General features: G+C 41.7%; 1 protein-coding gene across 11 annotated transcripts in view; it reads right to left on the bottom strand.

Moving 5' to 3' along the window:
* Window positions 1-3,570: 3,570 nt before the first annotated feature.
* Window positions 3,571-26,699, bottom strand: part of AFF2 (ALF transcription elongation factor 2) — a 336,498-nt gene continuing 313,369 nt past the window's right edge. For all 11 annotated transcript variants that reach the window (XM_035541447.2, XM_035541446.2, XM_035541445.2 and 8 more), the window contains 5 exons: window positions 24,832-24,903; window positions 24,384-24,477; window positions 20,857-20,906; window positions 16,774-16,988; window positions 3,571-13,220 (listed from right to left, as the gene is read on the bottom strand). In XM_035541447.2, coding sequence (XP_035397340.1) covers window positions 13,099-13,220; window positions 16,774-16,988; window positions 20,857-20,906; window positions 24,384-24,477; window positions 24,832-24,903 — 553 coding nt within the window. In that variant the 3' untranslated portion in view covers window positions 3,571-13,098. The remainder of the gene's footprint in view (window positions 13,221-16,773; window positions 16,989-20,856; window positions 20,907-24,383; window positions 24,478-24,831; window positions 24,904-26,699) is intronic.

Consider the following 26,699-nt stretch of genomic DNA (forward strand, 5'->3'; position numbering starts at 1 on the left):
ATCTGAGCACTGCAGAAGAAAGCCCTCTGCCAAAATGTCTGTATGCAGCTGCTGGACACCCAAGTGCCCTTCAGTCACAGCAGCCTGCGGGGAGAGACACTACGCTGCCTGGGCCTGGGAGAGGGCTGGGGACACAGCTCAAGCTAAGCGGGAGACATTGTGTCATCTTGGAGACATCGCGTCATCTTCGCTGTGGAACAGTTCACATGGCAGTGTTCCCTTCATGTTACCCTACGTCTCCTCAAAGCCAACAAGAGAACTTCCCAGACACATTGGTCCTCTGGCACCTCCCATCCCAGTGACAATTTTCAGCATTTTTTTTGTTCCCCCATGGCAAACCTGATACCTGGCAGCACGGCCACACACGACAGCACAGGCTCAGGGCTCTGTCAGCGCCAGGCTGGGCATGCACCCACCTGGAGGAGCCCCCTCTTGGCTCTTCAGCTCCCAGACCGCAGAGGGCATCAGCGAGCTGCCTGCCACGCATTTTCTGCTAGGTGCAGTTAACGCCAATGGGCTTCTGCAACACTGATTGGCAAGCAGCTTCTCATTGCAGATAATTCCCTGCCAGCACATCCCGAACACATAGGTGATTGCTCTTAAATTGATGGCTCGAAGCACAATAACAGCCTTTTTATTTAGTTCCTGCTTGATAGGCAGCGAATGTAGAGTTGCCAGGAAAAAAAAAAAAAAGGGGAAAAAAGAAAAAAAAATGCTGCAGAATTTGCTGTCTTCTACGCCTCTGGGAGGCTGTGATTCCTGAGCTGAGGTGCTCAGCAAGGCTCCTGGTGCATCCCAAGGGCAGACCAGCACTGTGGGGTGCGCGGGGCTTGTGGTGTTTTCGGCAGCACTTGAGGCCATGGGCATCACCCTGCAGTTGCTGCCCGGTGGGGCTTTGCTCTTCCCACAGCTGGGGGTGGGGGGGGGGGAGGGGGAGGAGTTGGAAGCGAGTGCGAGGCACTGGGCTGCCGATATGGGTGGCAGTATCAGGGCAGGGGCACCCAGGAAGCAAAGCCAAGCTCTCGGAGCAGACGTCGGAGCACTTTGGATGAGGCATCCTCACATCCCACCACCGCGCTCCTCGCAGGAACCCCCAGCCAAAAGGCCCGCGGCTGAGCCCCGGCTGCCTGGAGCTGGCTGAGAAGTGGGGAGTGAATGGCAGTGGTGGGGAGTGGTGGTTATTTTAGTTTTCCTTTCAAGTTTGCCTTTCAAAATGCTAGCTCTCTGGCAAATCTGTATGTGAGCCTACAGAGACCAGCAGCCACGTTTTCAGGCAGCTGAAGGCAGGCCAACGCTGCCAGGTGGTGTGTTTCCTTCTGCAGCCCAGTTCCTGAGGCCTGGCCTACAATTTCATCCAGTTTGCCTTCTTCATGTGCTCACAGGTGTACAGGGTCCCAGAATTGAGGAGCATGTCTCATTTCTAGAAGGACAGTTTACATACATGGCAGAAAAAATACCAATAGGAACTTTTCCATAACTCGTATGACCACAAACTTCTGTTTGACATTAGCTTCACATGTGGTTTGTGTGCTGAACACATTTACATTAGCTATAATAGAGACCTTCCTACTGCGTGGACACAGCATGGAGGGAAAAGACACTGAAAATCCCCATGCACACGTGCCTTTTTTAATCAAAGGGATAAAAGGATATCTAAGCTCACTTTGAAATGCAGCTGGTAAGTGAAATGCCTCTCCATCACGTGGAGCTGACAGTGCATTGCTTCCCTTTTGGCCCGCGTAGGAGGGGCTGAAGAGGGTCTCGGCCTTTCAGTGACAGGATTTGGGCTGCGCTTCCTGCTCCTGAGCTCTCTAGACCATGGGAAGCTCCAGCCAGGCTTTTCGGATATAAATAAGTCTTCATAACCTCTACGCCGTTCCTGCTGGCAAGGAAACATCCCATGGTCTCTTTCAAACAACTTCTTGTCAGGGCCAGATTCATCCCTGAGGGAGCTGTGCAGTTATATCAGCTGAGCTGGCTGAGAAATTGTAGCGCTTCTGCCTGTCCTGAGACTTGCACAGCTCTTACCAGCATCCTACTCCTCTGCCTCAGCCCCACACAGCCTGGGGAGGAGGGAAGATGTCTCGTGGGCCGCAGAAAAAGGCCTACTCGTACCTTGCCTGAGGTCGCTCTGACATTGTGAGCATCCAGACACACATCGTCTCCTGCCCCTGTCACTGCCGTGCTCTGAGGAGACATTTCTTCTCCCTCCAACCAGCAGGCCTGCAGTCTTTGCTGCTGTGGGACTCCCAGGTAGTGGTAACGAATAATTGTCTTTTTTATTTTTATTTTTTTCCTGAGTTGTGCAGGAGCACTAACAAAGCAGCACAGCACAGGCTTCTGTGGAGCCATTCATCATTCATAGCTAGGCTCACAGAACACTTCACAGCCGATTACAAGGTCCCCCACACAGGGAACGATGTGCTGCCTATCTGAAGTTACGCTTCAAGCTGGCTTCTGGGCACACCCAGAGGATGCTGAGGGCTCGGGGAATGAACGGAGCATGCAGCATCCGACCTGCCCCCCCGCCTCCCTCTGACCCAAAAGATGGCTCTCTCTGAGGCACTGAGGGGATGTTTGCTGGTTCCCTGAGTATTGTTGTTGGCACATGCAGTACAAAGTTGGCTCCAAATACCCCATTCCAGCTTTTCTTCTGAAATGACCTATAGCTAAGAGACGGGCTGGTGCTCTAGGAAGTGCCTTACAGGCAGCCACTCACACAGAGCAGCAGAAAAGCCACGGCCCAGTCAGCCTGGGCAGCTTTAAGCTGCTTCGTGTGCTCAGAACGGTGCAGGGCAGCTGGAAGATCCCAGCAACCGGGCCTGTTTTCTGTGGGGCCTTACAGTAAATAGCCTGAAATCCAGACTAACACCTACTGGTGTGCTCAAGTCTCAAGGCATCCTTCCACAATGCCGTCTATGCTCTGGGTTTGTGAACACCCCCCCCCCAACACTGCTGAAGAGGGAGGTGGCACCCAGGCCGAGGCAGTGCCCCAGTTCAGACTTCTTGGCTTTGCGTGCTCTATGCTCAGCAAGAGCTCTCAAGAGCTTTTTACATCCCCTTTGAGCTGGTATTCTTGGCACTGGCTGTTAGAGCTCTTTCTGTAACGATGATACAAAACCCAGCGTTTCTAGTTTTGTCATCCTGGGAAGCCCCCGGGGAGAGGCGCACCCTGCGCAGGGGGGGCAGCGCAGTGCTCACACCACTTCGGTCATGCTGGAGCCTGGGGCTGCTTGTCAGCAAGCAACCCAAAAGTCTTGCCTACGAAGCCCATCTCCTTTGCTCTTTAACTTGGGTTTGGGACAGACGGGATTTAGCCTGCAGTCTTACAGCTGAAGCCTTTTAGGGACTGGGGAAACACTATTGATCCTGTTACCTCTCATCTGGTGTCAGCACTACCGTGCTATTTTCTAACATCAAGTCATTGCAAGTCTCCATAATGACACAAACACGTCGATTAAAAATTAAAACCTATAACAACTCTCCCACAAACAGTACTTACTGTACCATACTTATTGTACCCTGGGAGGGGAATGAGAAAATAGCAGAAGACAGAATAATTTATAGTGATAAAATGGGTTACATTTTCATAAAAATTTTATTTTACTTTTTTTTTTTTTTAAATAATTCAATGCACTGGCAGTATAATTAATCCCTCTATGAGAGACACAAATGTACCAGTTCAACCAATATTATTTATACAGAGACATTGTGTTTAAAAACAACAAAAGTACATTTAAAATGTTTGTACATAAAGTATTACTGTTATTTCCTTTTTTTTTTCTGAAGAAGGAACAAATGTAAACAAAATGCATAATTGTGCAACACGTTGGAAATACAAAGCAAAACAGGCAAGATACAATTTTATACATATAAAGCAAAAGAAATCAAACTTTTGTAACTATACAACATTTCAGTAATTGCTTGACATTTTAACAGTTACCTTGGTCTGTACAAAACATCTTAACTTATGCTTAAAACTTTACAAGAATAACATGCTTGTTCAGAACAAAGACACCTTGTGGAATCGCAATGACTATTGATATGGTATTTGCACACATGAGAAAAAAAAGAAGACTACTTCAATAGTAAATAAAAAGTAAGAATGTAAGGTAAAGGGCCATCTAGTAAACTGTAATCTAATTCCAATAGCTAATTAAGTTGCACTGCAATGCAGAAATTAAATCTGACTTTTGCTGGAAGACCATAAGGTCATCATGTTGTTCTGTTTCCAGGAACCAGATGAAAGCATATATAAATTTTCCTGATATTTTGGTTAGTTATACATGCGCACATACACACACAAAAGAAATAAAAAGTAAAGGAAAAAATAGCATTTGCCACAATAGCCAATAATGGTAGACAAGTGGACGTGCTTACTACACTGCTCCCAAGATGGCTTGGTTAAAAGAAAAAAGTAGAAAGGGCAAGCATCCACTGAGTTAGCCAGGGTTACTTTTCCTGAATCTTACTCATAGTTTGCTTTTTTTTTTTTCTTTTTGCCTTTTTTTTTCCTTTTTCTTTTTTTTCAGAAGACAGGAAACAAACAGAATCGGGCCATTTAAAAAATACTGGGAGTGCTACAGCCAAAGATCAAACACAAACCAAAGGACAGCTCAAAGCCAAAGCAAAAAAATAACCAGCTCTTTTGACTCGTTTTCACATTTTGTCATGATTTGCCCTAGGCCTTTGAATGTGGGTTTTAAAGAAACAGCATTTTAGATTCAGTAGAAGATATGCAATCCAGAGATGTCAAATATACAGACAGGAATAAATAATACTATTTTTTATGGAATTACATGGACTGTCAGCTTGGATAAAATGTACATAATTTTAAGTGTCCTCAGATGATATGTATGGCTAAAATTACACTCCTGATTGCATCCACCTGATGTATTCAATGCCCGATTCTGCAGTCTGGGGGCTGAGCACTAATTTACACAGTTACTCCTGTGGATTTCAGTGGAGCAACCTGTCGATTAAGATGCTCAAGGGAAGAATGGTAGAACTGGACGTGGATAAATATTTGCCAAGACTTTTAAATGTACAAAACTCATTTGGCTTAGAAAAGACACTTTAACCTGCTGCAACGTCTTTGAACTAAAGTAACAGATTCCATCTCTAGACTGAGAGCATTTATGACACATTTGAATTTATTTGCTATTTTTCTATGCAAGCTAATGCTGATGCCAGTAAATATTTAAACTCAGAGGTAATGAAATTGCAACATGCCTTTTAGTTAAAAACAAAACATAGGCAAACCTAGATGGCTGGCAGAAATTACCCTCCAATTCTTTTACTAAGAATGATCTCGTGCTCAATCAGAACAGTTCAATATACACTCGGCTTCAGTATGTATTTATAAAGCTGCATTAGAGCATACAGCACAGTATGAAAAGGAAGAGGACTAGTTTTTCAGCTGGTGTAAATCAGCACTGACATCTATGGAGCTACTTAGAGGCACATCAGCTGAAGCTTTGGCCCACAGTCATCAGAAACATCCAACTATCATTCACTCCATATGTAAAAACCTCAGCAGTGGAAGTGCAGAGTGAAAGTGTAATCGACATCAGATAAAAAGCTACCCGTTAGTCTCGTTTCTGACAATGCTTTTCCAGACTGTGTGGTCTAAAGCAGTTTTATGATGTGCTCCATACTGCATAGCTTTGCAAAGTACAATATTTCCTTGCAGGCAAGGATTATGGTACATTAATCATTTCATTGGCATGATCAGTAAAAAAAGGCATGATGATAAAAGCTTTGGGAGTTTATCTGCATAGAGACATACTGGCAAAAAATTAGTCTGGGTTTAAAGGGTTTGCTCCTCAGCGTGTGGATTCCTCATATGGGATTAACTCCACTGAAGCCAGTACCCCTACACCAGTTTACACCAGTTGAGGAACTTGTACTCTGCCATAAATAAAGTATGTCTGTTGTTCTCCACTATACAGTTCGTTCATAAATTCAAGGGTAAATGCCTCCTGCCAGCGGGTCAAAGCTTCTTCGGGTTCGTAACTCCACATTACTCGTCACTGATGTCAGTGGCGGTTTCCCTGAGCAAGGGCTGAGTCAACATATGGCCTGGGCGAAGAGCAACTCCGCTGACAGTTATTCTAGCACTAGTCCAGAGAACTTTAATTTCAGTGGGGTGAGAGCTCAGCCAGAACAAAACTGGGTGTAATTCCATTGAACTAATGGGGTTAATGCAATTGATGTTCTGGCCCAATAAGCTTAACTCTGATAATGCTTTGCCACTTTTATTAGCCAGCTTCTCCTTCGATTAACAGGGCTCGGCAAGCTCAATAAGACTTGTATAATTGCTATATAACAGCAGAATTTGGTCCAATGAATTCCACAAACTGAGCCAAGTTATTTTACATTTTCTTAGCTCCAAGTTTGGTCCCTTTTAGTTACTGTTATCCTTTAAAACAATGACATTCCCTTTGGAATCTGACTTTCCTTCTAAACCAGAGAAGGAAATAACTGAGTAGAAATTAGGGCTATCTCTACTTAATGGATTTCAATGGAATTACAACAGGGTGATACTCACACAGCTGTGAGTAAACTCATATCCAGCACAGAGCTTACAGAGCTTGCATAGAGGGGAACTCGGTGAAAATCAAAGAAGAAAACAAGTCTCAAACAGCTGTGTCATCTGCTCACATGGCTTACACCACTGGCATCAGCAGGACTCAGACAGAGTCCCGTAAGCACAAGTGGTCCTGCGGACACTACAACTGCAATTGCAATTCAGCACACAGTGCCTTCATTTTCTGATGCTGCTGCATGCATCGCTTCTGTCGACTTGCTTGACGTTTCTGCACGCAGAGCAGGTGAAAGTGAGCGCTCAAATCCAAGTCCCATCTGCAGCCACAGAAGACCAAACCTAAAAGCAAGGCAGAGCCACACCTCGGTGGCACCCAGACGGTGGGGCCGGGGTCTCTCGGTCCTCTTGGGCACAGCGGTGGTCCCCTGCCGTGCCTCCTGCACACCAGTGCTGCGGGCAGGGCTGGTGGGGATCCCACTGTGCAGACCTGTCGTCCAACACCCTGAGCAGCCTGAGGGCTCGGGGAGCTCCGCACTGCCCCACAGCCTGTGGTAGGCAATGGCTCTTCTGCAACCTCTCTTCAAACACTGAGCGTGCACATCACTGCTTGAGCTGACTGCGGGGTCCCTGGGCTTGGTCCTTGGTGAAGTTGTACGGGAAGAACAGTTTAACTCTCTGGTGACTTCGGGGCAGTGACAAGCATTAGCTCTTTGTGACATGTGGTGGCACCCTGAGGCAGAGTAAGGAATTGGATGGGATAGTGCCATGTTCAGACTGTATCATACCGTGGCATAAGTGTTATTTCACAGGACACATCAACAGTAATGAATCCCCTTTCCACCTGAGCACGCACAGGTTAAATTCATAGTGCCAGCCCACACAAACTTGCCCCAGTTTCTTTAAACCACTCTTCACATCTTCACTATTACCTAATATGATTACAGTGTCAAGGAGCTGCCTGAGATGTTGATACCTACCCTGTGACTCTGAGCACAGCTTATCTTTATAGTGTTTCTGTTGAAGCACCTACTGACACGGCCAAGTTTGATTCTCATCTGACACCAGCTTTATGCAGTAACTCATCTGCATCTGAATTTGCTCTCACTTCTATCTGCAGAGCCACGGGATCCCCCCGGCTGTATGTGAGATCTGGATTCAGTCTCTTCTGTCTTCAACAGCTACCACCATGGGTTTAAGCTAGCATAAGATGATCAGAATCACTGATCGTGAAGGACAATGAAAATAGACAAAATATCTTGGAAACAGAACAGCTAAAGTAAAGCTACCAAGAGGCAGGTGGGAACACAACACTGTAGGGAGGACGGCTACTCTGTAAGTCAGGCAGAAACACTTTGTGTTCAGGAGCAAGGAAGTTTCAATAGTGAAGAAGAGCCTAACTGAGCTTTTAGCCTATACATATAGGTCTCAAAATATCAAGTGATATCTCTAAAATATGTCACTATATCTAGTGAAATATATATATGTGTGTGTATATATATATATTTCTATATATGTATTGTCTATATCATTAGACAATACAGAATGCCTCTATGCATTGCAGTGCCCCATGGTCTGGCTATATCATGGAAGTACAGAAGTATTAGAAATAGACAAATTGAGCCCTCCCAACATTAACAATACTTGTTTGTGTTGCACCTATAAAACAGTATGTAAAGCTGGAAGATGTCATAAGGACAGGGGACTGGTTTCTCACCTGCTTCCCCTCTGCCTCACACCCACTGCTCTCTGCCGAGGTCAGGGAGGTGCTGCGGGAGGCAAAGGCCCTTTGCACTGACACCTTGGTCCCTGGGCCTGCCCACACGTACAGCATTTCCACACTTGGCTCAAAATGACAAATTAATTTTCTTTGGTGACCTGTGAAATATTTTTTCTTTCTTAAAATTTCAAGTCGCTGGTCTATTGCAGATGAGTTAACCTTGTGAAAAACGATACGCTGACAGCCCAGTCAGAAGTGACGCTGACTTCAGGGAACTGTTGCTACTTTCTGTCATGCCTTCATTGCTTGCACGGAGACAAAAGATGCAAATAGGACTACACACAAACCACAGAGGAACACATTAATAATCCTACCGCCACTCAGCACTGGTAAGAGCATTTCCTCTTTAAGGCTACCGCATCATTTCTCCTATGCTATGAAGTAATGATCACATACTTTTGTTGCAAATCCACATCCAAATCCACACATATGTGGGCATGCACATGTGAGTGTGCCTCAATACTGTGTGTAGTGGATTTTCTCCTGAACTGAAAGCAAAGAAGCCTAGTAATATCTAAATCAGAATCATTTACTGGCCCCATTTCTTTCAGTATGTTAAACTGCACTCCCAAAACTAGTCATTGGATTTAGACAGCATTAAATACTGATAAAAATACAATGAAAACATTTCTTCCGAAGTACCTAAAAACTTAGCAGAGGATCTAAACTATTATAGTGGAAGAACATCATAAAATCTGTGGAATTCAAAATGCATAGAAATTAAGGTCCAGATTCAATTTTCTCAGATTTTGTTTCTTTAGGAGGAACAAAGATCTTGACCTTTATTCTTCAAAAAAATGCTTTCCCTATCTTTCAAAGGAGGTCATCTATAAATGACACAGTATATTAATGGAAGCTTTTTAAATAATTAGAAGTCCAAAGACCATGTAAGAAAAAATGAAATGAAGCTATAAGAAGCAAGCTGGAAAGGTTACCACCAACAATATCAACAAAAAAGCTGTAAGCTAAACCAGAATGGCAATAAAATAAAATAAAATAAAATAGCAAAATATTGGGCCAAACCTAGCTATCCAAACTCAGCATGAACTGTTTACACTGTTAGTTTGCTAGAATGGGAAGTGTGCTTTGTCCTTCCAAAGGAGCCAATGGAGCACAGCGACCAACAGGACATGGTCAAGGGGAACACGGCCCATACAGGATGCAACATCTCAGGCTTTCCCTTTGAGCCCTGCTCTCATGGACAAAGGTTTCTCAACGCACTTCACATGGCTACACATAGTCACTGCAGTCAGAGCAGGACATTCTGCCTGCACGTTGTTAAATACTTCACTTAAGACCTGCTGCAGCTCTTGACATGGAGGTTAAGTGCTATGTAAATGCCTCACTCCAGCAGTTAGGACTTTGCTGTCCTCAGATCTTGTACTGATAGAGCTCCCAAATGCTTGCTCCCTTTGCTTGCATGCTCCCTTCACTGCTGAGCTATGGATATTGCTCCAAACCTCCTGAAGCATCGGACACAAATGACAGCCTTGTCAGCTCTGGCAACGTTTTATGAAGCTTGGTGTCCTTCTTAAAGCCCAGCTACAGGAATCGAGAGATTACATCAGGGTCTCAGCCTCTCACTATTAAAAACAAATATGTCATTTCTGGCCCTCAGCATGCTTGAAAAATGCCTGAAAGCAAGTCTCGAAATCAGCTTCAAAGCTCATTATCTGTAAGGCAATGAAGGAACCAAAAAAAAAATTTATAAAACAATAAAAAAAAGCCATGATTTGGAGCCAATCTTGTAATTTTTGGTGCTTGGTTCATGACTGTGAATGTCTGAAGTGGGCAGTGTTAAGAGCAGACAGCAAATGCCCAAGCAAACACATGCTGCTTCCCTGTGGATCGAAACAAACAAACAATCTTGTTTGATTAACTCTGCTGGAAATAATATTTTAAAGGGTAAAATGATTCCACAAAGACGACATGTTAGCATTTGAAATGAGATGAATGCAGTGCCTGTAAAAGTGCAATAATCCTTAATAACTAACCCAAAAGAAGCATCATCCCCAGGGATAAGAAGGTAATTCACTCTCCATATTTAATTTGTTTCTAAGCTGCTTTTGAAACAAGATTGCTAAACAGTAAGTTGGCTTGGGATCTAGGCCTGACTGCTGGACTTTCTGTAATCGTGCCATTGACTCAGCATACATTTCAACTAAGTCACAGAATGCAAAATCAGGTGGGCTAATTCCTTAAGCTGTTTAAGCAAAAAATTGTGAATACGAGGTAAATTTGGAGATAGGAGTTTGTTTACAGCAAGCAACAGGTGGAAGATAACATGCTGTCTTCACAGAGTGACTGCAACTCATTCTTTGAACAGTCTTGTGACTAAAGATCGCATTTCAAGCCATATCTATTTTTCATAAATTCATGGCAATCTAGGGTTTCAGTCTACATTAAAGGAAACAGTGATGACAGCACACTTAATTAGACTGAATAGTTACCGAATCTCATCAGCAAGATCTTGCAAAGGGAATGGAAAACTCTGGCTTGTGACAAAACCACCCCGGCACTGCTTTGTTTCAAGTCCTTGCCCTGGTCAAAAAAATACTGGAAGTGTTTTGTTTGGGTTTTTAAACATTTTGTTTTTAAAAAACAAAACAAAACACCCTTCTACATTTCTTAATTGTTTTCCTCTTTTGGTTTTATTCATGAGCTACTAGGGCCAGAATGAGCGTGACAAATGCTGTCGGATTCACGTTTCAGCCATGTCACCGAAACCCTCCAAGAAGAGATAAGGGCATATCAACCACTTCAGGAACAGGAATGTGCAGATAGTACAGGATGTGCTTGTTCTGCAAATGGCCTTTGCAGACAACCCTAAACTGTATTATTCCTCTAATGACACACCTTGACTACAGCTACAATACAGTCTTCTGGAACAAAATATCAGCAATTATTGATTTTTAAGAAAAGGTAACTTACAGGGAAATAATATACAACAGCTACAGTAATGTTGGTCTTAAATGTGCACTGGGCAGAGTCCTTAAACTGCTCTTATTGCAAATATCCAAGGCCTGCTCTAAAAATCATAACAGTCTGAACCTTTTAAATGCAAATTTGTCCTACTTATCTGGTCACAACCCAGTGAGTAAAATCCAATAACTCACCAGATTAAAGGATATACAGGATTATATAGCAGAAGGTAATTGCAATTAACTAATATCTGGATGGCATTTAATACACACATTGTATTATTTCAACGAGATGAGACAGAATAATATTTACATTGCTATGAGCATTTTCTGTTTATAGAAGTGGAATTTACAGTTCAGTAAGGTATGCAGGCATTACATCAAGAATGAGATGAGACCATTTAAAGTCTTGTGAATTATTGATATAAATTCATTTTGTTTTGTTTCATGCACCAGCGCTTCTTGCAGTGGCACCAGAAGAGCAGTGCAGTTTATAACAAGGGAAAAAAAAAGAAGAGGATAGAGCAAATGTGAAATGGTGTAATTTATTCACAATTGCTTTGAAATTCTATCTGAATTGTCTCATTATTATTCACACATTAGAGGAATGGTCCAAAACATGACAGCACGGGTAAATAGATTCAGAGCTTAGAAAATAGGTAATTTGACTGAAGTATTCATGGCCATTATTAAACAAATGTTATATTGCTTTTGGGTAAATCTGTTGATTTTATTTAATTTGTCATTGTTTTCATGATAGCAAGGTAATACTATTTGTTTCTAATGCTCCGAAATGAACAAAACAGGTGTAAATTGATGCCACACGGAATTATAATGTTTCAACAGTAGCTGGTTAGTTAAACTTCTATAGAGTTTCATGAAGAATCTGCATACACTTATTAATGGATTTTTACATACAATATCAATGCTTAGAGTGTAGCATTCCTGTTAAAATCTGCTCTCACTGAGTCACTATGCAAGAAGAGATTGTTCTATGAAGAAAAATCTTGGATGAGTATTTGTTTGAGACTAAACAGCAAAACTGAAAGAAAAATCACAGATTTAGTATAGGAATGGTAGATGAGACTATGAAAGCTAATATTTTGAAATTGCCTAAAAACTGCAATAAATTGTGCTGCCTACTGAAATTATTAAGCCAACAATAAACAGGTAGAATGGAATATCAAAACCTCATTGCATAGTGTGTCATCTTTCTTTAATGAGGCATTCCTTCAACCTTTTACCTCTTAACAGCTTTGGTGATCTTACATTATGTACCTGTAAGATATTCAATGTTCTCTTTTAGAGATTAAGCCTATAGGAAGTATGAAATCTTAGCAACATACTGTGTAAGGTAATGATGCCAGAATTAAGTGGCAAAAAGCTTGGTTCAGGTTCAGAAAATGATTGTGAGTGAATAGCTATAACTTCTACTAATTTATTTCAGAAGGGGCTTATCATATATACCCTCAAATATTTAAGACTGTTTGTACTATTTCTCAGGAATCCATATCTTCTCAAAGTGCTTTTTTGTTTTCACTTGAAGGCAGCATGGACTTAAAACAATACTGCAGGGAATGTACCGTTCCATAAAGCACATAAGGATGGCAGGATCCAGGAGACACAAGGCATAGAAAATTGTCGAAAATGATTAGATGGTACAACACATACTGCTCTTGAGTCATAAGTTCCATTTATGGTGACTTCTACTTCCAATAGATAGGATATTAAAAAAGGCAATAAAAATGAAGTTACATGAATAAACTTCCAGAAATGAGTGGAGTTCCACCAGTGATCGTCTGTGCGCTGGTAGAGGTAGAAGAATGGGGATGTTATGAGCAGGGCAGCAGTCACTACAACAAATGAGCCTCAATGCGGAGCCAGTGGAGTCCTTGGCGAACGTAACGAACCAGATTGGTCATACTGCTGTGTTGTGTTAAGGGTCCCATCACTGAGTCCAGGTCTACAAAGAATTCTGCAATACACAGGAAACAGAAGTTATTGTGTTGAGCAGCAGTACAGAGATACACGTATTACCATGATTTCGCGTGCAGGAGCAGATAACAACCAACAATCTCAACCGCCAGTGGCTGAGACCTTGCTTTCTCACCCTATTGAACACTCAGTGTGCGGCACGTGGCCAGCTGACACCATGTAGGCTGCAGGTCTGCAGAGCAGGTGCCAGGTACAAAAATATTATCAATACTTTCTTCAACAAGCGAGCACTGCTTTGAGGTCTTCTATCCAAGTATTGACAGCCTGACCCTGGTCGGAGTGGGAGCTACAGCAGTATCACAGCACAAAGTGATTTGGCTGGAGGCAAGCATATAATGAAAGCATAGGGGCATCACCACTGTGTTAAGATGCTGCAGATAGCAGTTACTTTTCATCTTCCTTCCTCTGTCTTTTATTCCCCTCCTCCAGTGCAAAATCAATAAATTTAGAGGAGGAATAACGTGCTGTCTTGCTTGTATTCTAGTGATCTCATTCTGGGCTCAAATAAATAATGAATACTTTAAACACTGAAAATTCACCTTAAAGCCTAATTTCAGTTTAACAATCTGAAAACACTTCTCAAAAAAGCTCTCGAGTGATGAAGAGCCGATAGTTTTCTCCTGTAGAGAAAAAGTGCTGCTATCTTTGGAAGCTTTAAAAAAAAACATCTCATTTTGTAAAGTCAGCTGAGAGCTTGACATTATAAATGGTGAACAACACTCTAGGTGATCCACCATGAACCAGTAGATGGGTTGGCTTTGGGAAGTCTGCTGTTTAGCCTGCCTTACAGATACAGGTTTTGTGACAAACTCCATCTCTTCTCCCTCACACTCTGAGCCTTACTGACACAGGGAAATCCCCCCAGAGGTACGTGGCTCTACGTTTCCGCCGTCCTTTTCAAACCAGATCGGTCTGGCGGGTCACAGTTCCGCTGCTCTCCCTCTTGGTATGCTTTTTTATTTTAATGGCACATCTTTTGTCAGGCTGACAAAAAAGGCTTCTTTCTCCTGCTCGAAGCCAGCTGGACAGGAGTCAAGTCCAAACTGGGCGCATGCAGGCACATTTAGAGGAGCACAAAACCTAAGCTGACAGCCGTGCACAAGGGGAGGTTTCACAGCTCCTCTAATGTGGAAGAGAGCTCCTGTATCTGCATGGGCATGACCTAAGAAACATCTATGACAGCAGTGAGACCCAGAGGTAAAGGCTATTAGACATTACAATGATGGGGGCCACATTTTTCTCCCACCCTCTGTTAGCTCATCAGGGACACGCCCTTGGGCAAGACACCCCCTGTGATTCAGAAGACAACAGAAACAATGAGAGTTAACCACAAAAAAAAGAATGTGACTAGATCTGTTTTTTTGACAGAAAATTTGGTTTTCACTTAAATACTTTCCTTTTTCTTCTTGTTCTTCCTTTTTTATTTTTTTTTAATATTTTTTTTTTTTTTTTTTCAGGGAGGAAGGCGTGGGGAAGAAAAGAGGGGACCACTTTTACTTCCAGGGATTTGGGGATTTTTTTTTTTTAAATGATGAACTGACTGACCAAACCCCTAAAATAGAAATGAGGAGACCTTCTATAGAGGTAGCTGTGAGGTAAAGGGCGAGTCCTGTCCCAGCCAGCAAGATATCGGTGTTTTGAATGATGTGAGAGATGCAGGCAACAACTGCTAGAAGTCATTACAGGTAGATTTCATGAAACTCTAACATTTCTCATGTAATAATGTCTTAAATATAACCTTCTCTAAATGAAATCCATCATGTGATATAATGAAGGCTATCACAGCAATTCTTATATATATTTTTCTTACACCATGTATTTTTGAATTGCAGTTTAATTGTGTTTAAGTATGCAACTTTAAATCTAGTATTTAATTAGAAATGAGGTATCTTTTCAGACAAAATGTAAAGGCAGACGCACTATAGCATGTATGAAACTCTGATCTCTCTCCAATGGATTATAACACTTAAATGAAATTTGAAGTAACATGAACTTTCCATTCATTGTAACAAGGCTGCAGTTTGTGAAACAAGATATGAAGGAGCAGGGCACAACCCTAGATATCTTGCTCATGTGAGAAACTCTTATTTATGCAGCCAGTCCCACTAAAGTCACGGGGACTACTCATCTGAATAAAGATTACTCCTATATGGCTTCGCAGAATTAGGCTTATCTGATTGTAAATCAAAAGGAGAACAAAGAATAGCACAGGGGGAAAAAGGCAGAAAGAGTCAGCAGGTTTTTTCTCATCCAGCTCTGGGACTGATAACAGCAGTGGCTGGGTACATTTTCTGTCTGCTGGCTGAATGCCTGAGCTATTTTGATTCAATACCAAGCAGAACATTTAACAACTCCACAACACACAGGGCTAATTACAAGGTTATCACCATCTTTCTCCTATCAGAGCATCCTTCTGCATTCCCACTGTAATATTCTGCAGTACATTTGACAGGGAATCACTTTCACACTTCGTGAAAATGGATGCAACTATGGAAAAAATCCAAAACGCTACTAAATTAACCAATGTGAACAAAGGCAAGAAGCAGTGGGGAGGACTGGACAGAACTTCTATTATTGTTCCTCATCCAGGGATAGATCATTATGACCCACCATTCAGACATAAAACCCTATAAATCTCACGCTTGGTTTCTCTAAATCAGTGGAAATTTGCCACTGACATTAATGGGAGTAAGATCAAACTGCATACAGCGAGCACGTTTGTCAGGAAAAGTCAGCCATCTGAGATCTCAGTATAATTTAAGAGAATGAGCCAATTCACAATGAGAATATTTCCCGGTTAGGCTCTGCACCTCCAGTGTCAAAGAAAGCTTTGTCAACGATTTGTGTAAGCCCAAGGCTGGAATCTGAATAATTACATTATCATGGGGCAGTTCACAGATGGCCAAAAATAGGCCGTATTTGTCCTCTAGTTACATCTCTGCAGCTCCACTACACTCGATATAACCCATGCACAACCTGCTTGGCAGAACTCCTTTGAAATGACTGGGGTAAAGACCTACATTTTGCTGTTAGGAATAAGGAAGCATATTTGCAATCCAACCATAGGAGAGCCAAGGCTGTGATTTTCAGTGGACATGTTCTAACCAGACTCCCTGCATAAACATAACATCTAATGTTTGCTTTTCATCCTAACTAGCATTTGAATAGTCTTAAACTGCTTGACAGAGCAGTCTGAAAATAACCTTGGTGCTCTGTGAGGAGCTGAAACTGTGAACGAATGTGCAGACTCAAAAGCTCTCATCACTTGGGGCTCATGCTCACTAAATTATTTGCCAGCTGCTCTGATAACCCCACGTTCAGCATGTTACACATCCCCCCTCTGTGCTTGACAAGACAAGATACGCCTTGGCTGCAGTGACCAGCAAGCAGATTTGGTCTGTTTGCTCAAGCTGTCGCAGTTGTGCTCTTAGATGTGGCGGTGCTGGGCCCAACCCTCAATAACGCCTACAAGAACAGAAAGAAAGCTAAAGCAGACGAGCCAGGGAGGACAAGGAAGAAGCCATGCAGGGCACCTTTATTCTCCTTCGTCAGCTTGTCAGCCATGTCCCAGTGCTCATAGCTCCGCAGGACGTTGTTGGTGATGTTGACGTGGCTGGCAGCCATGTGGTGGATGCGCTGAGGGATGGTGATGGTCCCTGCCGAGGAGGAGCCAGCGGTGCCCACACTGCTTCCAGCAGAGCTGACAGGGGACGGGCTCAGGGACATGGGCGATGGCGTTTCTGTGCTCCTGAGAGAGACAAAGACAGAGTGAGACCCCCTCACACACAACCACTTTGTTGCCATCCTAAATAAACTTAAAAAATCAACTCTACACCCCAGTGAGGGGTGGATGTGTAGTAGTGTCTCCTGGTTATATGAGAGGGGAGAGCTTATAAACTGGGACTGATTGAAAATAAAAAGTGATTTAATTCTCTCTACAAATGAACCTGTTATTAACAAAACAAAACCAAAAAAACCCACCAAAAACCACATCTATCATAAAAATAGAGCAATCTTTCAGAGAAAGAAGTATCTCATAGCTGTAACGATTTTTCTACCTGCTGCCAGAAGCTGCTATGGCAGTTAGAAAACACTCAATGTACAATATTGGCTTATTATCAAAGCATTTTGTGGAAACCACAATGACAGTTTGCTCCAAATACAGTCACCACAATAAGTAAAGTGCAAGTCTTAAAAGCACCCTGCAGAGCAGTATTAGGAGCTGAGGGTACTGCAGGATTATGAATATCTCCATAGGATTCTTTAAGACTGGCTATGGAGATTTGTTTCTAATTACCTACAGTTCATCCACACAGCTTTATACAGAGTAGTGTTTTAAGTTACCTACTTAGTGCAGCACTAATGTTCTAATATAGATTTTCCTTTAATTCCACCACCAGCAATTAGGAATCACCTGCTGGCTGCAGGCAGCGTGGAGGTCAGCACAGCAAGCTCATGTTTGGAGCTGTGCGGCGCTGAGCGCTCACATACAGCTGTTCTCTTTGAAAACTGGTTTCAGAGAACAAGATTAAGGGTTCCAAAAATCTCTTCTCTTGCCCCCCTTTGGAAGCACTTACCTAAACAAATGCACTCGCTCTGCTGTGGAACACACTTGAAATGCGGGGTCGAGATGCTCCTGGTGCTTTCTGCATGAAGCAAAGCCACCAGGACTCCCCTAGAGCAGTGGCCACCGGTGCCTCATGCTGTGCGACAGCATAAAGCTCACTCAGACTTATGGGCCTGATCCAAACCCCATGATAGAAAGGCTCCTCTTGGCTTTATGAACTGCTCTCGGTGGTCCTAAACACAAAGCGTAGGCACAGACCTGCTGTGCTGACACCCTGCAGGTGCTGTAGGACAACCTGTGCCACCATGGCACAGCACTGGGCTAAAAGGCATTTATGGCGACAGCCTTTACTGCAGGTTTTCCAGCAGCGCCCTGCTATTCCCTATGCTCAACAACAGACTCGCCAAGATGTGATACGTCCTTGCTCCAGAGCTAGAGAACAAGTTAATTCAGCAGCCAGTAGCTTTTTACACAGCTTATGTGTTACAGCTTAAGCATGTCCTACGGCATAAACGTTTTATTTTTAAGTCTCAAAGCATCCTGGTTACTTGACACGCCGCAGCGTCTTTAATGCACAGAAGAGCTGAACTATACTCGATTAGGTCTGGGAGCAGTTAAAAATCATAAGTATCTGAGGGGACCAGGAGTATTTTGTTAGAGGCACTTACAACAAGCTGACGCACTTCTGCCAAATAAAGCACATTGTTCATTGGATTTACCCCGTTGTGCACGGCCATTATTACTGTGGTGAGTCTATTAAATCTCTCTATTTTGTGCTTTCTGTCGCTAGAGGTGGGAAACATTTCTGTAATGAAACCAGGGAAAACTTGTTTCATTGCCAGCCTGGAACTCGGGCCAACTTCGTAGAGGTTCACAATCCTTTCAAACAAAAGTGGACAGAAATTCCAGCAAGCAAAGCTGCGATTTTGGATGGCTTGAGATCCTGAGCCAGACAATGCTTCATGGCGATAGATAAGCTTTGTTTTGTTCAAAAAAAGATTTAAGAATATCCTGCTGCCTCCCCTTCTTGAACCAGACTGCTGCTCAGTCCCCAGCCACACCCTGGTGTTTGGTCTCTCTGAAGTGTGACTTCTCCTCCCACCTGGTACAAATTTGCAGGAGAATAAAAAGGATCTGTAGAGCCAGTAGCCCTGAGGAAGGCAAAGCACGTGCTACCGGTGGCAGTATCAGGCCCACAGCACGCCCTGAGACCACTAGGACACACCTGGGATATATGACAGCTGAGTCACCTGGAGGGCAGAGCGGTCAGAAGGCCTGGATGTGGACTGAGGTCTTTGCGTGTTGGGTCACTGGTGTCTTAATAATACCACTACAACAAGACCTTGTCATATGTAGTCTTACATGTCAAGTGCTTCTTTCTTGCCATTTAGAAATAGCCATATTTAGAAATAGCCATTTCTAAAGGAACAAAAGAGGTATGATGCTCCAGTGGTCTACTTTGGCACTAAAACCGGATGTAGACCCTAACTGCATTCTATTGCAATACAAGGTTTCACTCACATTTAAACGCCTTCATAAACTGGCATAACAGAATGGAATAGTTCAGTTGGAAGGGACCATCCAGTCCTACTGCCTGACAATTTCAGGGCTAACCAAAAGTTAAAACATGTTCTTGAGGGCATTATCCAAATGCCTTTTGAACACTGACTGGCATGGGGGATCAACCACCTCTCTAGGAAGCCAGTTCTAGTTACCACCCTCATGGTAAAGACATTTTTCCTAGTGTCCTGTCCGAACTTCCCCTGGTGCAGCTTTGTGCCGTTCCTACACTTCCTATCATTGATTACAACGAAGAAAAAAATGACACCTTCCTTTCCACTTCCCCTCCTCAGGAGGTTGTAGAGAGATTTTTGGATGATTTAATTTTGGAATTGCTTTTCCAATGCTAAAATAGATTTTCAGTTTTTGTTTAAAGCTTTTTTTTTTCTTTAGTTTTTGTTACAATCTATACTCAATTATATACACACACCCACTAAGATATTTTAAATTATGTAAGAATATTTTTCTTCAAAAAAATGTTGTAATTTTTGATTTTGCACTGATTCAGAACAAAGTCTGTATGAAAACTTCAATTCTTTGTGCACTAAATTTCAACCCCTTCTACAGTTGTATTACTTCGTTTCCTTAGTTGGCTCCTCAGGAGTGCCTAACAGTCATTTCTTCTTATGACTCACCAGAAAGAGACCATTAAAAATAATCATTTTCAGCCTACTCATATGAAGAAGGAAAGAAAGGTAAGGTCCTTCTTTGTTTTATCTGCATGTGTGACCAGGAGAAGGAGCAGGAAAAATGTGTGCCAGGTGGAAAAGGATGTCACAAGATATAGGCAAGGTTGCAGCAGCAATGCACCTTCACTGAACAGCAGACCATAACTGCATTACTCCGGTTTCACATTTGAAGCAAGGATGTTTTAACATGAGTATAAAGCCTCTGATAATTGGTTGACTAAGTGCCCGAACATTTTTACCACTATTATGCCTTCAGTTTTATTAAACAGCACTTACCATATATCAATGAAAAATTCATTGGTCTTTCATTACTGAACGAATCATTGAAAAATCATTGCAATGAAGGTTAACTTTACTTTGGCTTCCTGAAATGACATGGTACTTGCTAGCTAATTAACAGATATTTTTATGGCCTTCATTTGGCTGGAGAAGCAAACTGTCAAAGAATTCAGCACAGCCCCACCACAGCTGATTTTAGACTTACGGGAGCTTTGAACAAAGAAGGTGTGTTTCAGCTCTTCCTTCCCACCCACAGTGGATGGCTTACACGGGTTAATAATTTAGCCCAGCAGAAACTTATCCCCACAAGCCAAAGGCAGCTGCATTGAACATTATCCTCTAAGATCAATTTTGTTACCCAGAAGAACATTTTCTACCTGCTGGATATTTGCAACATACCTGTAGCTCCCAAACCACGTATCATGACCTGGCCTTTGCCTCTAAAGGCACCAAAACATTTCCCCTTCCCTCCCCCAGAAACACTTGTTCCCAGACAGAAATACTTAGCAAAAAATACTCACTTTCCATTGCCGCCCCAAGGTGAGGGGGCCTGTGAGGCTTTTGAAGAGTTCTGTAAGTACAAAACCAAAAGGTAAATAAAGGAGATGTAAGATGAACTACATGAATACTGATGACTAAAGGTTCAACACTCCCTGTTTTAGTTGGAAGAGCTGCAGTGCATGTAGCAGAACAGCAGCCCTGCACATCACTCTCATAATTAAACGGCTGGTGGGTGAGGTAGGTTCCAACCAGCAGCATAAGTCACTTGATGAAAGAGGGAATACAGCAAAGTCCTGGTAAAATCAGAGTTTACAAAGAATTAGTTTAATTACCACTTAAACTTATTCTACAAAGTCAGCTCTTCAGAGTGCAAATGACTCCTTATCTTTAGGAGGACCTGCAATTTTTAATCAGAAACAAAAAGAGTTCTTGTAGATGCCTTACCAAAATGCAATTCCCCCAAGGTACAAGGGAAGGTGGCTTGGGATTCAGATAGAAATAAAACTTATAAGTAAGGATCTGCTTGAATGCTCTTATTTTTATGTATTTTATTTGCACAAATGGACTTGCCTTACCTGCTTACTCTATTGGCCTTTCACATCTGTGTAGCACCTTGTACAACCCAGTACAAAGACTGCCCAGCAACAACAAAGCACAGATTTTTTCCAGTCTTGCTCAGACTGGATAGTATCTATTCTAGTTCCTGTAAAAAGCGGTAGGATCAGGGCTGAAGCTATCTGTGTGTGCTCTCTGAAAACAATCACTCTGAGCTCCCTTGCAAAGAAGTCAGCACACAGTAAAAATTCAATCAAATTTTACAAGTTCTCTGCAAGTAATACAAGTATTACTGTTATTATTACAAGATTCATTTGATTACTATAATCACGATGTTGCACATGAGGCACGGAGATCCAGTGGAGCACAGAGCAGACAAGGGACATACAGCTGACTGTGACAGCAAAATCCTATGCTCGACTTCTAAAACATAGCTGAATTTGCCAAACAGGATTAACCAAAGCAGAAAACACTGCCCAAACCATAACACTGGCCATGGTTATATGTTCCTGTACAGCATGCCACTGTGTTTTATGAAAGATGTGAGCATGAACTGGAACGTTCTGTACTACAGAGCACATGTACTGTGTTTTTGCCACCCACTCATACGTAAGAAAGAGGGAGATGCTAAACTCCCTTGGAAAGCCTTCAGAGATGAAGCAGCAGCTTTGAGATTAGTTTCTACTGTCTGGGGATTGTTCCCGACAGTGTCTGGAGAGAGTATCTCAAGACTAGATCTTGATGGGAGGTAGTTATTTGACAACTAGAATGTTTGAAATATTTTTGCTGAGGACTAGTGACAACACATTTTCAAAAACGTTAAACATCTTCCTGAAATTCATAGATGGAATGAATAAAAGGATGTCACTTTTGCTGATTTTAAAAAGTTTGATTTCAATTTTAAACATTTATCTTTTTGGTTATATTATAATTCAAGCTCTCTTTAAATTTCAAAATTATTTTTTATGATTAAAAGGTTATTTTCTGTTTTGAAATGTCAAAAATAACAATTTGAGACTTTTAATTGGAAATTAATCAGAACCAGTTCTGTCCCCAAATGGTTTCAATTTGGACAAAGTGGCAGCTATGAGGAAAAATATGAAAAACAATTATACAAAAATACTCCTCTCCAGCTTTGCTGTAAACAGTGGGTTGCTTTTCACAATTAAAATTGTGCAAAACTTTGAATAACAACTCTATTAAAATAGTTAATCCATTTAATTTGTATTACAGATTCTTGCCAGTGAACAGAGAACATTGTGCAGCAATACAAAACTAATACATAGTTAATAGCTCCCATTCTTGTCTTTGCTGCTTGGATGTCTTCCCTACAAAAAGGTCTTGAACATATAATCTATATAAACTCAAACACTATTTCTAGCAAATGAGTTACAGTGGCCCATAGCATATGCACAGTAACATTAGCTGAAATATTCAGCTTCAACTGGAAAGCCCCAAATCAGCTTTTTTGGTATGTCTATTTTATTACTTTTTTTTTTCCCCTCTTATTTTCATTTACATTAAAACATTTTCTCCATGCAGATGCAGTAAAATGGTCTTATGCTGAGAGTAATAATATGTTCTTCATTGCACATATACTCTTTTCTTTGCACAGCTAGAGAAAGAAAAGGGGCTTTAAGGGAACAGAAAATCACCCCACTTTTTTTTTTTTTTTTTTAAATAAATCATTGCTTTCTGCAGATAACGTTTATCAAATGATTTATCTAATAATCATTTTTGTAAGAGACAGCCTATACCCATCCTGGATAAAAGCTGAAGTGGAAGGAATGCACTTCGTGAAAATGCTGAGGCTATAAATGTGTCTCGTTGAAATTTTATTGTGCAAATCCCTGACTGAAAACTCACTGAAGACAACAGAACTCCTAGTGACTTCAGGACATCTTCAATTTAAGCAGAAGATGAGGAGAAATATTACTGAAATTACAGACATACACACACACTGAGAATAACAGTGAAGTCAGGGCTGAATGGTGGTTCCTAGCATGATCATGCTGGAGTTTTACAACAGAATAACCATTTTATGACCATTTGAATGAAAGTATTAAAACTGCAGTGGTGGAAGTTTTAGTGGTTTGCAATACTAATATGTCGTAACCTGGGCCAAATTCAAAGAGGCTGAAAAAAAACAACAAAAACAACAAAAGAGACCGGTGGGCTATCATACCTGGACAATTACATAATTACCGGATAATATGTAGTAATCAATTACAAGAATTAATGCATGCTTCAAACAACTAGTAAAATATAAATATCAAAACCTTGGGAGAACTGAAGAAAGATTCTGTTCTCCCAAATTAGAGAACGTGAGAACTTGTTCTTACACTGGATAAACAGCATTTGACAAGATAAAGGAAAACATCACTGAGTCATAACAGTCACTTGGTCTCCACTCTTTCAAGGCAAAGGAAAACTTTTAAGATTTACATAAGGTTATCTGAAGTTCTCCAGAAATAAAAGGAGAGTGCTAAAGGCAGATCCTATTGAGCCTAAGTTGCAAGGCGGCAAGCAGACTTATGCTGGAGATAGCTGACGTCAGTTAAAAAAGAGCCTGAAGAATCTGTGAGTGTGCAATAAGATTCAGCTTATCTAGCTGAATTTAAATCTAAATTTAACTAAGTAAAGCCTAAATAATTGCTTTATTATGGTTCATTGGGGGTCAGTTCATAATCACTTACACATTGAAATCTTGAAAGAATCATTTTCCTTTACAGGAACTTGTATAAACATTACATGGCGTTGAGAACAATGTTATTTTAGTAGAGTTGCTGAGCATGGTCTTTCGAATCAAGTGACTAATCCAAAAATCCCCCAAATCACTTCTGTCCCCACTCCCTGGAAGCCATCCTGCCTTCATTTCCCAGGGGAGAGGTTAAATGCGGGACTTCCGAGCCATGCAGTTATACTTGTGAGAGCTCTCACTGCTGGTATGAATTTCATTTCACATCAATAAATTAAACAGAATAAAGATTACCTTAAAATATTCCATCAGAGATCTGGAGTACTTCATAGCATGGTCCTTCTTTAGTTTAAACATTCTCAAGTAGAGAAGCGATAAGCATCGGTAGCTGTGGTAATTAGGAAAGGATTATGTTAATTCCATTGCTTAATGAAACCTCTGAACTGAAAAAAAAAAGCTGACCTATATTTTGCAGTTTCTGTTCTAAGGTTAGATTTTGAAACATATGCAAACGGAGAAAAATAAAAAAAAAATGGTCAAGAGCATTAAAATCCCATCTTGATAAGAGTATAAATTAGAAGAATAAATGTTTAGTCAGCTGCTGAAGAAATCCATTAGTTATCCTATAATAGTTTAATGGAAAACAAGAATAATGATCTTCTGTAAGCTGCTTAAGTAATTCAGTACTTTTAAAGTCCTCCTTAAGATTTTAGCTGCTTCTCATTGTCGCAGTGGGACTTACCATAAAACTGCTAGTTTCTTGTCCCCTTCTGTGGCAGAAGAGCCTGTGAAATTCTTGAGTCTCATTGCATACCTTGTCAGAAAGGTAAAGTGAAAAGAAATGTGTAAGATCTTTCTGACATTACTGGTGATACACTGAAAAAATAACAGCTACACATAGATATACTTCTCCAACCACAATGGGTAATGATCACATCGTTCCATAACAGTAGGACGATGTAAAATTCAGCAGAAAGCACCATGTAAAATCTGGTGGGCTAAAGTAAATCGCGAACCCATTTGCAGGGCCAACAAGGTGACTTGTTCTTGAGCATGTTAGTCGTGTTATATGTGGCCATCTGGGCTGAGCCCTGCAAACAGTACTGATGAGCGCTGGACAGAAGCTTTAGATCTTGGCCCGATATGTACTGAAGAGTAGAGTAATGTGTAACAAGGTTTTACATGTAATACTTTGGCCTTGAGTAATACCTTCAACATCCTTCTCATATATACTTTTTCAAAGCTTTTAATATATTTTATATAGAAAATGGTTTTAAATACGGGAAAGGTCATGTTTACAGCTTTTTAAGTTCTTAGGTCCATGACTTTGAGTCTTGTATACTTTGTCTCCCCTCTCTATTGAACTGATGCTGTCCGGCATTTGTATGTTCAAAGATTGAGTATTTCTACCTTCTCACTCTCTCTTTCTTTTGTCTTTAACTGAGCACACTTCATGCCATGCATTTAGTCTCTTGAAAATCAATTCATCACATAAAATCATTGTTCTGAGCCCTAATGCAATTTCACAGGTACTTGTGTTAGAATAAGTAATAGGGTTCAGCGTTGCGTAAGAAAGTTTTAAGGTATCCAGGCAGTCTTGATGAGTTCTCATTTACAAGGAGGTAATGGAGTGCAGGCAAGCTGTGCTGCTCTCACGGTGCCTTCCTCCCACTACCCCCATCATCAGCTCCCAGCCTGCAGCTGGAGCACAGCACCTGATGTGCTTCCTCCATGTCCTCTCTCACCTGCTCTTTGGTATTGTTATTTCAGTCATACTGAATGTGTCTGATCAAACACAACATTGTATTTCTCTTTGGGATTTTCAGTATTATGTTAGGGATTTTAGAGTTACCATTAACCTAACCACCTTTGAATGTCACATCTCTGATATGCCCAATATCTTTGATGCTCCTCTTTCTTTGACATGGCTAATGCAAAAGGGAAAAAATGGGCCTCTGACAGAGGGGGGAGTTACTGTTTCATAGCCCACAGTAAAAATCTGTTAACATTAAGAGCCACATTAAGAAAGCTGCATGCTTTGCTTGTACATTCATGAATTGTACATACGAGAATTGTGTATTTGTCCACAGAGTTTATTGAACCCTTACCAGCCTGCTGCTCACCCAGGCAGTCACCTTTTTTCCATGTCTAACCACTGATGGCAATGGTCAAAATCAGTTAATGTTATCAGTTAAATGGCCAAATCAGTGTCTCACTAGCTGCCTACGAGATTCTGCATACAAAAATTTGTAAATTAAGCTCTACCTTTGATGGTAGGCGGCGGAGTTAATCTCACCTGAATGGAGCTAGAAAAGGTCTACTCTAAAAAAATCGTCCAGATTCCTGCATAGTCAAAAGCAGTTCAAAAAGCAATTCAGAAATAATTCAGGTGCTGCTTCCACGCCAAGATCCATCTATCATGTAGCCCACAGAAGGACTGTGCTGATACAGGAGCTACCAGGAACCCCTTGAACTGGCTGAGGGCCAGTTGCTCCGAGGTGCAGTTGTGGATGGACTCATCTGACTCCATCCAGCACCGGCACTGCAGGTGGAGAAAAGCTGCAGGGATCATCCCTTTGTGAGCTACTCCTAGGGCTGCTGCTCTCTGAG

The sequence above is a fragment of the Cygnus atratus genome, chromosome 13 (assembly GCF_013377495.2).
Source record: "Cygnus atratus isolate AKBS03 ecotype Queensland, Australia chromosome 13, CAtr_DNAZoo_HiC_assembly, whole genome shotgun sequence".
Classification (NCBI taxonomy): domain Eukaryota; kingdom Metazoa; phylum Chordata; class Aves; order Anseriformes; family Anatidae; genus Cygnus; species Cygnus atratus.